Source organism: Oppia nitens, unplaced genomic scaffold (assembly GCF_028296485.1).
Source record: "Oppia nitens isolate AA-2021 unplaced genomic scaffold, nextdenovo-longstitch-racon4-pilon3 scaffold19_pilon_pilon_pilon, whole genome shotgun sequence".
NCBI lineage: Eukaryota > Metazoa > Arthropoda > Arachnida > Sarcoptiformes > Oppiidae > Oppia > Oppia nitens.
The window spans coordinates 196,377-216,540 of NW_026533198.1; the positions used below are offsets into that span (position 1 = coordinate 196,377).

At 24.5% G+C, this 20,164-nt stretch overlaps 2 protein-coding genes across 3 annotated transcripts; one reads left to right on the forward strand and one right to left on the reverse strand.

The window, feature by feature from the left end:
• Positions 1-3,010: 3,010 nt before the first annotated feature.
• LOC128966214 (N-terminal Xaa-Pro-Lys N-methyltransferase 1-like) lies at positions 3,011-4,177 on the reverse strand. Its single transcript, XM_054313054.1, has 2 exons — positions 3,687-4,177; positions 3,011-3,600 (listed from the first exon to the last, which is right to left on the reverse strand). The coding sequence occupies exons 1-2, from the start codon at positions 3,952-3,954 to the stop codon at positions 3,125-3,127; spliced, it is 744 nt and encodes a 247-aa protein (XP_054169029.1). The 5' UTR covers positions 3,955-4,177; the 3' UTR covers positions 3,011-3,124.
• A 2,194-nt stretch (positions 4,178-6,371) lies between these two features.
• On the forward strand, positions 6,372-11,579 carry LOC128966203 (integrator complex subunit 6-A-like). 2 transcript variants are annotated; one of them, XM_054313036.1, is made up of 5 exons: positions 6,372-6,625; positions 7,285-7,362; positions 7,460-7,904; positions 8,560-11,172; positions 11,263-11,579. In XM_054313036.1, the coding sequence occupies exons 1-5, from the start codon at positions 6,509-6,511 to the stop codon at positions 11,454-11,456; spliced, it is 3,447 nt and encodes a 1,148-aa protein (XP_054169011.1). In that variant the 5' UTR covers positions 6,372-6,508; the 3' UTR covers positions 11,457-11,579. The 2 variants fall into 2 exon arrangements, with proteins under 2 accessions (XP_054169011.1, XP_054169012.1); XM_054313037.1 differs by lacking the exons at positions 6,372-6,625; positions 7,285-7,362; positions 7,460-7,904 and adding an exon at positions 7,943-8,229.
• Positions 11,580-20,164: the final 8,585 nt, after the last annotated feature.

A 20,164-nucleotide genomic window follows, 5' to 3' on the forward strand; every position in this document is an offset into this window, starting at 1 on the left:
TATAAAAATAATAATAACTTGAAATCTAATTTGCTTTAATTTTCAAATTGACGTTTTCTTCATCTTCGGCCAACAACAACAACACATCCGACACCCAAAAGCTCTATTCATGTCTTATATGTTCGCAAATGAATTATATCAAAGATGTGCCACAATTTCGTCAACATATTGAACAACATTTGGGATCCAAACGGCCGTTCAAGTGTGACATTTGCAACAAATATTTCAAATATAAATCCATTTGTCGTAATCATGTTATGTCTCACTGTTTGGTTCGACAGCCGAAAAGCCCGCCGAAGACGACGACCAGTAGTGGTGGCCAACAATATGTTTGGTCACCAATAAAACAGAATTGAAATTTTCTTTTCGTCTTTGAATTCAATGAAAACTTATTTTTATCAATTAATTTATATGAAAATTTATTATTAAACATACTATTGATTGATTCAAAATTGTAATTATTATTATAATGTAAACTTAATTAATATTTTTTTCAAATAAATGGTTAAAAATCAATATTATTGACTAAATATTGTTGAATAGTTACTAATGTTAAATAAGATTTTATTTTAATTAGTTTTTTATTTAAAAATTAATTTCATAATCAATTTGAATGTGTTTTTATGATTCACTTTAACTAATTTTTATGTTTTATTAAATGTACATGATGAAATTTTATTATCATTATCAACAACAACATTAAATATATATTTTTTATATTATTAATTTAATTAATTTTGATCCCCAAATATATTACAATTTAATTAATTAATTAATTTTATTCATTTTAAAACACTTCAATTGATTTCATTTTAATTTATTGATTGATTGAATAGTTGTATTGCGCGCGACATTTGCTATAATAAAACTATTTTTATATATATATATTTAAAATATTTTTCAGTTAACAAAATCACTAACTTTTCAATCAAACAGTTAATTAGTTATTATTGTAATTAATTTCCCCACTAATAGTAGTAGTAATTTATAACTAAAATAATATTTATTTATTTTTAAAAAAAAAAATCAATCAATTAATTGATAATAAATTTGATTTCTTTCTTTGATTTTGATTCTAATCAAAAGTATTTCTATAACAACGCAAAGACAAAGATGAAGACAACGACTGATAGAGAAGTGATTATCGATGAAAATGAGTTCTCAGAAGAAGAAGAAGGGGAGCCGATCTATGTTGTAATCATCGTTTTTTTTTGTATTATTTACACGCACTATAGTTTCAATCAATTTAATTGTATTTCACGCGCAATTTACACGTATTTTTTAAAAAAAAAATAATAAAATAAAAGTAAATAAGTTTAAGCAAAAAAATAAATAATATCATTTTCCATTTAATTAACCTAACCTATTTATATAATGCTATTACACAAATGTTAACTTAACCTAATCTATTGTACAGTAATGAGTGTTCGCCCCGTTACCTAACCTGGTGGACCACTGGCAACCTTAACCTAATTATAATGGTATTATACGAATCTATTATATGATTACTGGTATAATAGCACTTGAAATATTCAATTATCTATTTACAAACAATAGCTAGTTTAAATAATACAAAAACGGTGTTTACAATATAGATTTTAGCCGATGAGGGAGATCAGACATCACTAGAAGTGCCAGAATTGTCAACCAATTTGCTGGTCAGTAAAGATAAGATGACCTCATCGTCGACTGAACGTCGGCTGTCAATGAATAGATTGCGTTGTCTTCGGCCAATCAATTGAGTGGGAGAACTCTTATTTGTTATCCCAATCTAATCCGTGACGCCAATGGACAGCTATGGTTCGGCTTAAACCGAAGCGCAGGTATTACGATAGGGGCGCCGTTCACGGGGGGGGCAGTCGCTCAAAGGCCGCTGTCTGGATCACAGGACTACCAAGAGTGGGTTGCCGAGTGGACATCGGTCAAGTTGCCAGAAGTGCGGGCCTTAAACGTGACCATAGCTTATAGGTTGACCTATATTGAGGAACACCTGAATATAGAGTTCATCCACTCAACGTTTGGTGGTATGTTTTTTTTGTTGCTATGTTTAGTATTAACTATAATGCCATCTGATTGGTTGAGCGCTGATTTGCATTTACCGAGAAACTGGACAAAGTGGTCGTCGGCCAGATGTCCGGTTAATAAAAAAACAGATAATAAATTCAGTGATTAGTTTAATAGCCGATTAGTAGTATTAGTATTAGTAGTAGTGGTCAGATCTGCGCCGCAATCAAGAGCTCGGGTCACACGTTGTTGTCGTCGTTGTCTTTATTACCGATCAAATCAGTTGATCGTTTGTCCAGTTCTTTAAAAATACTTATTTAACATTCTCTTTGAAATTATGTTTAATTTATAATTTTTTTTTAATTATATATATATTAGGAGTGAATGACATCCAGAAGCGGGACTTCTGGCCTTTGCTATGGCCACAAATTGTTGACCACTACTTGAATGACACCAATGAGAAGATTGTGAAAAAGTACGAATTGATTCAAATGCATGAAATTCAGTGAAAGTTATTTATTTTTGAAAACTTTTAGTCATTTAGTTATTGATACCGTAATATAAAATTATATCATAACATATATATATATACATTCAAATTAAATTTCATTCATGTGATATGACTTTACCGGTAATTAATTTTTTTAAACATTAATTGACATTAATTTTTTTATATTATAAATAATATAATTACATAACGAAAAGATTATTAAAGAAATACAAAGTTAATCCAAATGAGGGAATTTAGTGAGAGATATATCTTTAAAAACTTTTAGTCTACTTTTATCACTCATTAATTGATCCAAAAAAAATATGTTATATATATATATCACACTATTAGCCAATTCATTGATACATTTGATTGATATTTACCGGTAATTAATTGACACATTTTTTTTATATATAAAAATAACTTAAACATGTAGTCAAATGTTTGTTGTTTATAGATATTTAATTGAAAATAAATGTTATTATTATTATTACAAAAAAAATACAGTACATGTAGTTTACAACTATTTAGTGTATGAAATACATAATTTAATAAAAAAAATTTTGCTATTATGAGTACAATCGGGAAATTTATTGGACATTAACGGGTATATCGGATATTATCGGCTAATCATTTGAGTACAAACATATAGACTGGATATAAGCCTTTAGGCATTTTGTATTGTTTTCGTTCGCAGATCAGCTCGAGATTGGCTCTCTTGAAGATATCGATGAACAGCCAATGCGGTCGCGTAACCGAACTATCGTTGGTGTCGTCATCGCATTCATCCGATTGTGTTGTATTGTCTTTGACAACAATAATGCCGTCATCCGATTGGTTGAGCGCTGATTTACATTTGCCGAGAAACTGGACAAAGTCGTCGTCGGCCAGATGTCCGGTTACCCATTGAATCCAAATACAATCGTATTTGATGTCCGGATCGGGCGTAAAGTCTTGTAGACCACTGTTGTATGAATTACCGATTCGTTTGTAATCTTCTGAACCGATGTATGTCTTGGCTTCGGTCAGAAACTCCGGGTTTTGTTCCAATAGATCCACTGAATCGAAATATTTTAGTAATAAATGTTTGCTAACTCTGCCGATACCTAAACAACAACAAAAACAGATAATAAATTCAGACATTAGTCTAATAACCGATTAGTAGTAGTAGTAGTAGTAGTAGTGGCCAGACCTGCGCCGCAATCAAGAGCTCGGGTCACACGTTGTTGTTGTTGTCCATTGTTGTCGTCGTCGTTATCCTTATTACCGATCAAATCAGTTGATCGTTTGTCCAGTTCTTTGAAATATTTATTTAACAGTCTCTTGGATGCCGTAATATCGACGCCAGTAATTGTGGTAAAGCCGCCTAACATGCCGTCCAGTGTCGGCTCCACTTGTGACCAATAATCGCGACCATTACTATAGAAACCGTCGTTAACTTTGCGGCCATTGATGGACATTACTGATTGATTGATTGATTGTCTGTTTGTTTCGGGAGTAAAAAAAATCGGCGGTTCCGCTAAAAATACGACCAACAATTCAAATCAGTGGTCGGGAATGTCGGCTCTCTCTCTCTCTCTCTATCGGGTGGTCACCAAACAAACAAACAAACAAAATGTTGGTCTTAACACTCGTATAAACAACAATTCAATTACCGATTCAATTCAAATTGAAATTCAAAAAAAAAATACTTATTATTATTAATAAATAAATAAATAAACAATTGATTTGTTGTACACAAAAAACACGTGACTCTAAAATATTTTATTCAACACTTGTTTTTTGAAAAACATATTATATGTTAAATAATAATAATAAATACTTTATGTGTGATTGCATAACAACTTGTTATTACATTATATAGACGTCTACTGTTAAAACAGTTTTTAGCGGGCAATGGTTTGGGTAATAATAATAATAATAATAATAATAATAATAATAATACTGTAATAGGGATTCAATGGATAATACATAGTGAAAGTTAACAATTAGTTTTTAATTATTATTATTATTTTCTAATTTATAAAAATTAATTGGTTTTAATAATAAACAAAATTATTATTAATTGACTTATATTTTAGTTTTTTTTTATAAATGTTTCGGTTTGGGTAAGATAAATTTTTTTTTAAAATATATATTTTGAGTTTTTAACATATCTAGTTTGATAAAAATAAAAAAAAGAGTATAATAAACATAAATTAAGAGATTTTTAAATAATTTTTTTTTTAAATTTTATTTTTGTATTTTTTGTATAAATTACAACAAAATAATGTTAATTCAATACATTTGATGTATTTGATTGAAAACAAATTGATAAAATATACTGAAAACAAAATAACTAAAAATTTTCTTAATAATTAAAATATTAATTATTTATTTTTATATTAAGCCAGTTTATAACAAATTTATAATTTTTATAATAACCATAATTAATAATAATAGTAATAATAATAATAATATAATTTATCCTATTTATAATTTAGTTATATTGATAGATATTATGGATACAAATAATATAAATAAATAATTTAATAAGTTTTCATAAAAAATATTATTATTAATTTATATAAGAAATTAATTAACAAAATTTTATTTATATTGTAATTTTTAAAAATATTTTAAATCAATATTTAGTTATTATTTTTTTAAATGTTTAGTTAAATTAGTTTTATAAAAATATATGTAAATTATATAATTTTTTCAACAAATATTTTAATATTAGTAATTATTTAAATGGATGTAAAATATTTTTTTTACAAAAAATTTAATTAAATTATTATACATTTTATTTTATTATATACTGTACTAAATAATCTATATATAAAACAACAATTTTAATACAATCATGCTTTTAATTTATTAGTTATAAATGTCAACAATATATTTAATATTATTATTATTATAATTTATCAAGCAATCATAAAAATTTGATTCAAAATTATTATAAGTATTAATATTATAATTTTTTTTTGAATTATATTTGTGCTAAAAATATCTACAATATATAGTCGACAATGTAATAAAAAAATTTATTTAACAATGTATTATACAGTACATGTACAGTACTGTTGGCTAAACTATTTATGGGTTTAAAAAAACAATTAATATTTATTATTAAAGTATATTAAAGTAATAATATATATAAATCAGTTGCCTTTCAACAATAAATAACAAACAAACAAAAATAAAGTTTGCAATGCATTTAATACATTATGTATTGTCAAGTAATTTCATAGAGTATATTATATAATGCAATAATAATATTACTAATAATAATAATTAATCATATTTTTTAAAAATATATAAAAAATTAAAGCTATGATTAATGCTATGATAAGACAATTATTGTTTGTTGAATGAGACAGTAGTTGGCAATGAGTTATAGACCAAAAAAAAATATTTTTAAAATATATATATATATATTTATTATATAATATACTATAGTATTTTGATTGCATTTTGATTTTTATAAAATGGTTTTCAATTTAAATAAAAATTACTAATAATACTAATAAAACAAATAATATATATATATATATATTTAAAAATAAAACAAATTATTAACTATTTAGCTAAAAAAAAACTATTTAAACAAAACAAAAAAAATAATTTAAATCTGAATTTTCCAAAATTAAGTTATTATCAAAACTATTAAATAACAAAAAAAAATGATAAAAAATAATTTCATATTATTTTTTGTGTCTAATTATTAAATTTAAAAAATAAATAATTAATTAATTAAAAAAAAATATTTATATAGTTATATAATATGATATAATTTTTTTATTTTTAAATTTAATAATCAATTGATAACAACTTTTTGTTAACACATATGATATATAAAGTGATAGACATAGAGAGGTCTCTCAGCAGTCATATAGTTATAGCCATAGAGAGAGAGTGTGTGTATGTGTTATATATATGAATAGCATTTCAGTGTTGTTTGTATTTTGTATTTAGTTTTATAATAATAATCAGTCAGTAATAGTGAGGCATTTGACTCAAGCAGTCATAATGACTATAATAGTGTTTCTCATCGATACGTCCGCCTCAATGAACCAGAGGACACATTTCGGTGCCCGACCGACACTGCTTGATGTGGCCAAAGATGCGGTGGAAAAGTTTCTAAAGGTTCGGTAGCCGAATGGCCAGTTTTTCGGCCCATTTTTTCTATGCATTTTGCCATTAAATAAAAAAATCTATGGACGCCCTATATATGCATTACTATATCGCCATTATATACATACACACACATAGACAGTGTATATATACAGTACTACTAAATGCATAGTATTTTTGTAAACATTATATTAGATTTTTATTTTTTACAAGTGTCACACAAGTGCCCGCTCCGTATATAACGTTACGCTTTTAAGTGTGGACGGGAGATCGGCTAACTTGTATAGAGTTATTTAGATTATTATGGATTAGATGGTAGTAGGGGTTTGATATTTGTAACGATGTTTGTGTGTGTGTGTAAACTGTTTTGCATTAGTCTATCCAACAATAATGTTATATTAGTTAACGTCTATATAATAGTGTAATTGTATTGATAATTATGATTGAATTAAATGTCAAAAAAAAAATTATTTATTTTTAATTAAATAACTTTTTTTTGTATATAAAAAAAACTTATTAAACAAATAACCAAAAAAATAGTTAAATTTTTTTGGTTATTAATTTATTAGAAATTTAATGTTTTTATTATTATTATTAATTAATATTATTAATGTTTTTAATTAATTAATTAATTAATTAATTATTATTATTATTATCACCGAAAAAAACAGTTCCGACAGCGAGATATCGCCAGCCGTGGCGACCGATACATGTTATTGACGTTTGAAGACTCGCCGCACAACGTAAAGGTATGTCCGCAACACCGTTGAAGAAATAAAAAGTTTTTATTGGTTTTTAATTATTATTATTATTATTATCGGTAATCTCTTCCCCCTCCCGAAAAAGGCCGGTTGGAAGGAAAGTCATGTAGTCTTCATGAATGAGCTGAAGAACTTGACGGCCACTGGTATGACAACGATGGGTACGGCGCTGAAGAATTCGTTTGATTTGCTTAACATTAATCGTATGCAAACCGGAATCGATACCTACGGTCAGGGCCGGTGTCCATTTTTTCTGGAACCATCGGTGATTATTGTAATTACCGACGGCGGCAAACTGAGTACACAATCGGCTGGCGTTTGCGACGAACTTAATCTGCCGATGCATTCGTCAGTTCCCGGTTCCGAACTGACAAAAGAACCGTTTCGTTGGGATCAACGGCTCTTTTCAATTGTCCTGCGACTGACGGGAACCTATAACTCGCCGAACGAAAACTATAATACATTAAACAATACATTTGCCGTGCCTTCAGACCAATCGCCGATCGATGCCATGTGTGATGTGACGGGAGGTATGTTGTGTGTCCCCCATAATAAATGACTTCATCCATCCATCCAAACAAACAAAAAACAATTGACAGATAAAGAGAGAGAGAGACAGACAATTGTGATAATATTTGATTGTGTGAACAGACAAACAGATAATGTTTGGGATCTAATGATCTAAACTATGAATCAAAGTTACGGATTGTGTGGTCTATCTTAATGACTGACTCGTCTGTATCCTTCATCTGCCAAATGCCTTATGTGTGCGTATATATATATATAGGGGTGACCAGAGAGAGACCCGTACCGGTGTCCCGCTGTGCCACAAATTGTCAGCACACGTGCGTCACAGTACGTATTGGTACCAAAAAAAAATGATAATAAGGCTAATAATAAACGGATAAATAATTTTTTTATATATATAAAGAAAAAAACATTTACCGTATATTGCAGATGACAATTGTCTCTTAAAATTTGTCTTAAAACTTATCAATTAATAACACAACATATATATGATATGATATTATATAATTTGTTTTTAGTTTTTTTTAAATAGTTTGTCTTTTTTAATTTAATTATCAGATGAATGAAATTTATTTTTTTAATTATTTTTTATAAATTAAATGTTTTGATTGATTTGTTTGTTTGTTTTTTTTGTCCACTATTTAATCAAATAAACAGGTCGTTCATATTGTGTATCATCTCAGCGGACACTGATGGCCAGTATTGATCAGCTAATACAGCGAATACATAGCGGCGTTGTCATACATTTTGAAAAAGTTGGTCCCGACCCGCCAGTGATTATTCCCGCCGATGAAGACATGACCACCACTAACACCAACAACACCTGTGATTCAAATAATGGACTCATTATTAATAGTACTAATAATACAACAAATAAGACTATTGTGATTAATAGCAACATTAATAATAATATTAATAATGATAAACTATGGCACAGTTGCCGAAAACTAATCTATGTACAACGGTCAGCCCAAAAAGGCTACTCTGTTGGCCACTGGCCAATACCCGAATCGTTTTGGCCGGATATTAGTTGTCCGACACTACAGCCGCGTACAGCCCAACCCATTGTAAAGTTTACGTGTACCGATTCGGAGCCGACGGTCATCGAAAACTTACCGTTCGATAAGTACGAACTGGAACAGAGTCCACTAACCCAGTTCATACTGTCCCGCAAACAGCCGCACGTGGCCTGGCAAGTGTTTGTCAGCAATAGTCATAAAAATACTGAACTCGGCCTACCGTTTGGCTATTTGAAAGCCAGTACCAATCTAACCTGTGTCAATCTGTTTGTCTTGCCATACAACTATCCCATACTGTTGCCACTGTTGGACGATCTATTCAAACAACATCAGGGAAAGCCTACCCGGGAATGGAAGGTCCAATTTGATAACTATTTGAAACTGATGCCACTGTACTATGCGGCACCATTGAAACGAGCCCTACAGCGTATGGGTGCACCCAATCTGGTTCCCGATCAGATGGAAAATTGTCTGTCATATCCAGTGCTTAACTATTTGAAGAAATTGAAGAATCTGGCAAAAGCCGAATATGAGAAACTGGTGGCCAGTGTCGGCACCGGTAAACCGCAACAATTGGACAGTATTCGTGTGAACTGTTCGAATATGCGGCGAATTGCCGATCGAGGTCTCTGTTCAAATCCATTGTTGTCCAAAAGATTTGAAAAACTAAAAGAAGAAATGAACGAATTTTCTGGTTTCGGTATACGATTTCGCGATAAATATCTGACCGAATCGAAGATACAGTGCTATCGAAATGCTTTCGACATCAACCGACAGGATCTGTTGGATCAGATTTGTCGGATGCGTACAAACTTTATGCAACGACATACGAGTGCCATCAAGTATCAGGACGACGACCAACTGCATAGTTTACCGATCAGCCAAATGGGTAACTATCAGGAGTATCTCAAGAGAATGCCGGTACCATTGAGGGAACTGGAGTCGACACCAGTACGGCAGCACATGTTTGGCAATCCGTTTAAAATTGATAAGAAGGGTATGATGATGATCGACGAAACCGATATCGATTTGGTTGGCCAGAGCAGTAGTGGTGGCCAATCGCCGGCCAGATCGGCCAAACGATCGGCAAACGATATGTACAGCGGACCGAAACCCAAACGAAAACCTGGACCATTGCCCAAAGATTTTCCACTAACCCGACCGCTGAGTCCTATTCCTATTACTCCACCGCCGTCGCCAACAATCCAATCACCGCCTGTATCACCATCGTTGCCATTGTTTATACCATCGACTCCACCATCAACACTACTACCACCACCACCAACAACATCATCATTAGCATCACTGCCACCAACATCATCATCGCTAATACACGACAAAAGTGTTGCAAACGGTAGTCTAGTGTCGTGTCGACTAACACCTAAAGATAATCACACAAATCAAACAACATTAACAACAACATCAACAGCAATACCATCAGTGATGACCACAAACACTGAACATAACATAACAACAATAAAATCTTCGATAATAGTGACAACACCTAAAACCAGTGCAACAGATCACAGTGTAATACATTCATCATCAACATTGTCATCGTCATCATCATCAGCGATACAAAACTCTTTATTGCATACGAAATTAGATCCACAAACGCCGGATCATCACTCAATACAAATTAATAATAATAATAATAATAATAACTATTTACCCGAACCAGAGATTCAAGTAATACAACAGCATTTAAGAAGTAATAGTAATAATAATAATAATAATAATGAAACAAATCATTCAAAGACAGACAATTTGATACATAATCTTAATAATAGTAATAATAATAATCTTAATGATGTGATTGTCATTAATAATAATAATAATACTAATAAAACTAAACGTAGTAATAGTAATGATAATAATAATAGTAGTAGTAATAATAATAATAATATTAGTACCGTTAAAGTCAATTCAAATTCAATACTACCACTAAGTCCATTAAAATCAAGTACACCTATAGTGCCAGTTAATGGTAGTCTAGTAGTACCACCAGTAGTAATAACTACCGGTAGTACTAATCCGATATCAATTGATACTGAAAACGATGATCTGATGATAAATCATTGCGATCATAATGGGACCGCTGCTGCCGTTATCACCGCCACCGCCGCCAATGATGATGATGACGACGACACCGATGACGACATCGTCAACAATATCAAAATGATTGCCTTTACCGCTGATGAATGCGAGCTTAAGAAGTATTTGTTTAAATTGGTTCGAAAACCTGGAAGAAGTAATTAATTGATTGATTTTTCTCTTAATTTTTTTTTTGTATACAATTTGTTTGTATTTATTAATTAATTGTTTTTTTAATTTGCCACAGATTTTGACGAATTGTTGCTCCAATTATCGCATACTCGTGGCTCTGTTCGCGAGCATCTGATCCAAGAAGTTATTCAAGAGGCCAATCGATTCAAACGAAAGTCACTCATCGATATACTATCAAATCAATTCAAATCAAAGACGACGACGACATCATCACATGAACTACTGTCCAATAATTTTGAGACCATTTGATATTATTGTTGTTTTTTTATAATAAAAAAAATTGAATTTTTTTAATAATTATAATTTTAAGGGACAGTTGTGATTATTATTATTTTGGTGGCAAACCAACCAACAAATATAGATGTCTTAAAAAATTATTATTATTATTATTATTACATTTTTTCTTGTCTTTATTTTTGACTGTTATTCTGTATAAAAAAAATGTATATATATATGTCTAAAAAAAGTAATTATTTGTAAATTAAATTTTTTTTTCAATTTGCTTTTTTTTGTTGTTTTGTTTGTTTGTTTGTTTGGTTATTGTATTTGTTTTAATAAAAACCTTCACACAAAAAATATAATAATAATAATAATAATAATAATAAACTGAAAGGGCGTTAAACCTATACATTATAACTATAAATATATATATAATACTAATATTATTATTATTATTATTAAAAAGCAATCTGTGATTTATCTGACATATTGTATATATATTTATTTATATATAATTTTTTTTCATTAATAGAAAGAGTGAGAGAGAGAAATCTTAAGTTTAAAAATTTCAAATTTTTTTTGTTGAAATGTTTTTATGTTTACACAAAAATTTTTAAAAAAATATATTATTTTTTTGTTTTTTGATTTACATTCACCAACTGCTCGAAAAAAAATTTAATAAAAATAAAGTCAAATTTTTTTCGTAAAACTAAACTATTAATTTATAGTCTATATTTATTTGTTGTATATATAATATATATATATTATATAAAATTTATATTATATTATAAATTGTCCAAATAATAATAATAATAATAATAACAATAATAATAATTAGCTATAATGTTGCAAAATTATTTGACAGACAACAACAAAAAAATTAAATAAATAAATAACTAAAAGTATCATTAAAATTACACTACAATGAGATTAAAAAATAAATTGTTTTAAAAATAATTGCATCAAAAATAACAACAAATTTTTTTTTGGTAAACATTGGTTTGTATTTTGATTGCTTCAAATTATACTGGTAATTTATATTTATTTTATCTATATATATATTATATATAGTAAAAATTTATATTACTTAATACAATAAATAAACTATTATTGGTTTGAAATTATCAATGAATTTACGATATATATATATACTGTGTATATATATATAATGTATTGGACGAAACATTTATTGCCTTAAAATTTATAGCCTCTATAATAATAATAATAAAAAGTAATTTACGTATAAAAATATGTTGAAAATTAAATTTATATATAATTTTTGTTTTGGTTTTGTCTCTAATTTTTTTGTTTTGTCTTATTTGTTGTCAATTTTTATATCAGATTTTTCTAAATGCTTTTTCGTCTGTAATTTTGATGGGAAGAGAGTTCAATGTCTTTTGTTTTATATATATATAATATATATATATATATATATATATATATATATATATATATATATATATATGAATTCAGTATATAATCAAATAAATTGTTTATTTAAGATAATAAAACAAAACAACAAAATAATATTATTATTAATCTACTGAATAGCTAACTATTAAAATTACAACAACAAAATTTTAATGTCTATATAAAATATTATGTGTTAAAATATATATACTGTATATTTGATACAAAAAAATTTGATATGATATGATATACAAAATGATACTAGTAGTGATAGTAAACTATTATATATATTATTTGGTAAATTATATTTTTTATCAACAAATAAAATAAAATAAATAAATAAAACCAATTTATAATAATTTAATTGATCCAGGTGCTTAAGGGGTCAAATTTGGAAATAGTTTAGTTTTTTGACTGCTTAATTATGATTAGGGGGGACTATAATTATAATTATATGATGAACTTAATAGCTATTGATTTTCATAGCGTGACGGCAACTATATATATATATATATATATATATATATATATATATATACTGTATGTAGAAAGGGTTGGATAAACTATAATGTCATATATTTAATATATATATATAATATAATATATATATTTAGTCGTCAATCATTTTTTTCGGTTAATATTATATTAATATTTTAATTAAGTTTGTTTTTTTTTGGGTAGTCATTATTCATATATAAGAAAATGACTCATTTGTTAATAATTTATTTGCTTATTCACTGTTTTGGCTGTAATTTTTCAGATCAAATAAACACATATATATAAACTACCGTATATACAGGATATATATATAATATATATACAATATATATATAATATATATACAATATATATATAATATATATACAATATATATATAATATATATACAATATATACTAAATTATAATTTTGTGTATAATAGTGTAAATATTATTGAACATACATATAATATTTAATTTTGTTGTTGAAAAATATATATTAATATATAATTTTGTTTATTTTGTTATAAATAAGACATCACTTTAATTTTTAAACTAACAAAATTTTTAGTATTATTTTTTGTTAATCAATTTATTTATTTATTTGCAATAGTGAGGTCATCTCACATAAAATTATATACTATATATTCATAGATTATTAGTTTTCTTAATTACAACAACAAAAACACAAATGAAACCAACAAAACAACAACAACAAAAACAACAAAACTTTTTCATATAATTTTTCATTTTGGTGTTGAAGAGTAGTATCATTAATAATAATATTATGTTTAGTTTTTTATATATATATATATTTATTTTCAATAATGTACTAAACATTATTATTATTATGATATCATAGTATAGCACTATTAGAAAATATATATATAATTTTTTTTAGGTTAAAACTGACAGTATTTTCATTTTTAATGAGTCTAATGAATTATAAAAGAGATTTATTTATTTATTTATCATTATTATTATGAATAACATATAGAATATATATATATGTTTTTTCATGACTTGTGTTGTTAAATAAAAAAATATATATGCTTTTTTGTACACACAATTTACTATAAAAGTAATATTATATAAGAGATAAGTAAAAAATAAAAATTTCACAATTATTTTTTTTATAAAAAAAATTGATGGCATTTCACTATATTATATGTTGAGTGTCTATTCATAAAATAAAATAAATACAATACAATAAGTTATAATACCGGTTATAATATAGGTATTGAAAAATTATATTATATTATAGAATAAAAGTGTTTTTTTTATTAAAAATACAGGTATTTATATAATAATAATTTTTTTCATGTATAATATCATCATTTATTTCCGTTATTTTTATTATTTTGTGTTAATTAAAATAATTAAAAAAATACTGTAATAATAATAAACATTATATACTTTATATAATGAATTAATTAATCTTAAAACTGTTGATTCATTATTCAAAACTATTAACTTATATATATATTGTTGTTATTTATTACACAGGAGACAAACACTTTTAATAAAATAATTAATAATAATAAAATAGTTTATATTTATTTATTTTTTTTTTTGAAATTAAACTAAATTAGCAAACATGGCGTTTTTAACTAAATTATAATAATTATAAAATTATTTTATATTAATTATAAATATACTGTAATATATATATATATATATATATATATATATATATATATATATATATAGTCGGGCGTTATACATACTAAAATAATAATACTAATTATTATTATTATGTTTGTTGTAATAATAATAATAATATTTTTTGCTGATTAATTTATATTTTATATTTTAGCCATGAATGCTGATTATTGATGTCGTTGTTATATTTTATAACAAATACTAAGAAAAAAACCATAAAATTATAATTTATGCAAAATATAAATATTTTATTTTTACTTATTTTTTAAAAAAAATATGTTGTTTTAATATATTCACTGTTTGTTTTATTTTAAAATAAAATAATATGACTTTAAGCTATGAGTTTTGTTGTTGTTGTTTTTTGAAAACCCCATTTTAAAAACCACTTTTACTTATTATTATGATATTAAATAAATAAATAGTAATATTATAATAATGTTATTATTATTATAATTATTATTATTGTGAAGAGAGAGAGAGAGAGAGAGAGAGAGAGAGACTGTTATTTTTCATATAACAATAATAAGTACTTTAATATTAAATATAAGAATTTTAATATTTGTATTTAATTTTTGTTTTGCATATTAAGAAAATTCATTTTCTAAAGTCTAGGGATTTAATTTTGTTTTATTTTTTTATATATAAAAATAAATTAAAATCTATGGCAATAATAATAATAATAATAATAATGGTTAAATAGTATGATACTGTACACAGTAATATGCTATACATTTATAAAATGTATTAAACAGCATATTATGGGAATAAAATATGCTTTTTTTTTTGTTTTGTTTGGTTTGGTTTAATGCTCACTAAAGATACCGACACATTAATGAGGTTTTATATAAATTTTAATATATATATATATATATATATATATATTAAAATTTATATTAAAAATAATAAATAGTAGAGAGAAAAACAGATTCAAATAATGATATTATTAATGACATATATATATATATATATATTGTATATAATTTATATATATATATCATAGTAAATGAGTGGAATATATTATATTTAATATGATTTTAATATAAATTTATATTATATTATATGATAACTATGTGTGAGAAGTAGTTTAACTCACTTTTCATTACTATTTATTTAGTTTTATTTTATTTTTGTTGTTATATTATTTGCTAATGTATTTTATCTAGACAATTTTTATTTATATTTTAAATAAATTTTTATTAAAATTACTTAACAATTTACACTATTTTTTTATTAATAATCTTAAATAATAATAAAGTATAAAATATTTTTATAAAAACAAAAATAATTTTTGTCATAAATTTTTATACAGTAATGGATTATAGCTATCATCGAGTCATTCAATGAAAATCAATTTATTATTATTATTATTATTAAGTATATATATATATATATATATATATATATATATATATATATATATATATATATATATATATATATATATTACAAAAAATATGCTAAACTTTTGCAATTAAATACAATTCAATTAGTATTTTATTATTATTTTTTCCATTTTAGGAGTAAAAAAATTTATCGTTAATTATGCTTACATTTTATGAATACAATATACTATCGTTGAGTAATTTATAAGTCACAACATCACCAAAAAAACAAAAATCAATAAATTCACGAAATATTTAGCAGAAAATCGTTTTTTTCAGATTTATAGATCAGATACCGTTTGGATCGCAAAATTATTTTGTGTATAAAAATAAATAAATAAATAAATAATAGTATAATTTTCAGAAAATAATTTAAATTTTTTTAAATATAATATTTATAAAGTAAAACACGATTTTTTAAAATATGTTTTACAGTGTGTACAGTGTATACACTGTATAGTGAAGACCTCCTAAATTATATATATATATATAAATATGATATATTATGAACTCAATTATTAATTGTTTTATATTTTGTTTTAAATTTTAATTTATTATTGTTAATTAATTTCGTGTAATAATAATTTTGTTGTTTGTTTTTTAAATTACATTTAATATATTATTTAATTAATCAATTATTAATATTAGTAATAATAAATTTATTGATTTAATCGTCGATTTAATTAAGTAAAAACAACAATAATATTTTAGTTTGAGTTTAATTATACAAACAAACAAAAAATGATAATAATTACACAATGTGATCAATAATAATAATAATACTTTAATAAATTATATAAACTTATATATTATTTACTGTAAAAACTAAAAACTAGTATATTGTATCATATGCTCAATAAATTGATACCTGAATTATGATATATTAAGCAAATATATCATTAAAAAAAATATATGAGAGAATATTTTACTGTATAATATATATATATATATATATACAGTATAACAAACAATTGGCCGCATAATCAAGTAATTTGTCATAAATATAAATATAAAATAAACTAAAAAAATAAATATTTCATAAATCATTTATAAATTTAAATAATATATATATACTGTATATATATATATTTATTCAAAAGATACTGTATGTGTGTGTGTGTGTTAATATAATTTACTGATGTAATTAATAATAGGAAAAAATATTAATATATATATATATATATATATATATATATATATATTGTAATAAAAGTATTTTATTATATTAGATAATAAATATTTCATTTTATAAATGTCTTCTAATAAGTTAATTATTTTTTTCCCTATCTTTTTTCTGGAGAAAAAAACATAAAATAAAATAAATTACATTAAATTATTTATAACTGTATTTTCTTATTATAATTTAAAATAAAAAAAATATATATTTTTCCGTTTAAATTCTGATATATTATGTATAGAATGATATATATATATAAATAATTTCATTCATTCAATATATTGTCACTTATTGTGTATGTAATGTATAAGTTTTAAAAAACTATATATATATATATTTGGCATTTACACAGCAAGAAACTGTATTTACATTTTAAATAATCTATTACTATGTATAATATAAATTTAGATCCCATAGCAATAACTACCGGTGCAAATGTGTGGGCACACACACACACACACACACATAGGCAGTCAATCTCTCATAATATATCATATAATATATAAAATATAAAAGTAATTTATGAGATCACTTGTGAGTGGATATCATTGATAATAGTACTGAATATATATATATATATATATATATATATATATATATATACAGTATTTTTTAACGTTTGATTTCTTTATATCCTTTAGTTTTTTGGTTTTGATTTTTGTTTTTTTGATTTATAAGTTCACAACAAAATATGTGTAAATCTTGTGCTCATCTGTTTATTTTTGCAATTTCACATAAATATAAAAAAAACAAATATATTTATATACACAAAAAAAATCTTTATAAATCTTTTATTTTTCATGTAAAGAGATTTGGTGTAAAAATACATTACAAATAATATATATATATATATATATATTTTAGATATTTTTCTCTAATTTTTTTCAGTCAACTACTGATTTCAAGTCAAATGTAGTTTTTTTGTTGATATATTAATACGTTTGTCAGTATTTTACAAAAATATATATATCATTATATAATATATATATATTATAAATATATAAATATTACAAACTTAAGAGTATATTTTTTTATCGTAATATCTTATAGTCGACAAGTGATGATATTATATATATATATATATATATTTAATATATCATGAAATAAATTTTTAATATACACAAAATAAAGTAATACTCTATAATATATTTATGTTATAAAAAATCATAATATAATATCTTATATAACAGTAATGTTGGAAAAAAGTAGGTAATAATGTTTTTCTATGCCATCAAAAAAAAAATTTTGGCATACATTGTAAACTAAAAGTTAGTATTATTTTTCATAATACTTTTAGTTATTTATAAAATAATATTTATTTATTTTTCATACAATAAAAAAAAATTTCAATCAATTTTTTAATAATTTATTTAATGTTTTCATGAATATTTAATTGATTGATTGATTATAATTGATTAATTACTGTATTACAACAAAAAAAATTTCACTAAAAAAATTAAACATAGAAAAACTAATTTGCATTTTATTATTTTCAAAAAAAATTTAATAGTAATTAATTTGCATTTATTTTCTTATAAACAAAAACAACAACAAAAAAAGACTCACTATTTAAATACTAAAACATTTATATATTATATGTGTATTAATAAAAATAAATATTATTAAATAGGAGTTAGTTTTTTATTAATCATAACAACCCATGTTATTCATGTTAATAACTAAATTATAACATTTATTTTCATTGTATCACTTATTTGGGGTTATATCATAAATATATATATATATACGATTTTATAACTTAGCCATATATTTATATATATAATTTTATATTGCATATTTGCCTACATTTTTAATATTAATAATAATAATAAGTTACTTCCTTTTAATTCAAAATTATTTTATTATAATATAATTTAATATAAATAACAAAAAATACATTTAAATAACAAAAAGTTATTTAACGCCATTTAGAGAGAGAGAGAGAGAGAGAGAGAGAGAGAGATAATTATATTTAATAAAATTAAATTGAATTGAATATATTTTTTATAATATAAAAAACATAAAAGTGTATGTAATGTGAATAATAATAATATTTATATATATCAATACTATTGATACTATAATTATAATTAATGATAAAAAAAATAGATTTTTATACCACTTTTATATTTGTATTTTTTTAAAAATATCCAATAATTATATAATAAATCAATTAATACTTATTGTCGATTACATTATCAATAACAATACAATTAATATTTCTACTATTTTCAAATAGTCGACTAATATCTGACTGATTGGGTCCGCGGTGTCCATAATTATGGGTACACCGGATATGACGCAAATGTTTCAGCCGAGACAGACCGCGAAGTAGTCCATCGGCGGTAATCTGCGTAAAGCTCATGTGTAGGTATCGTAATTTAGGCAATTGTTGGCCTAAATTGACCAGAAATTCGTCGTCAATCCAAACAGGTTTCGAGTGATTAACTATTATTGTCAATTGGTTTAACAATTTCAGTCTCAATAGACTATTCAATTGGTTTGAATCGTTTGTCATTTTATCATCGATATCGACGGCAATCTGCAATCGTTTCAGTTTAGCGGCAAACATACTGTGGCCAACAGTGGCCAATACCTGACGAGTGGCCATCGGTACGTACGGTATGGC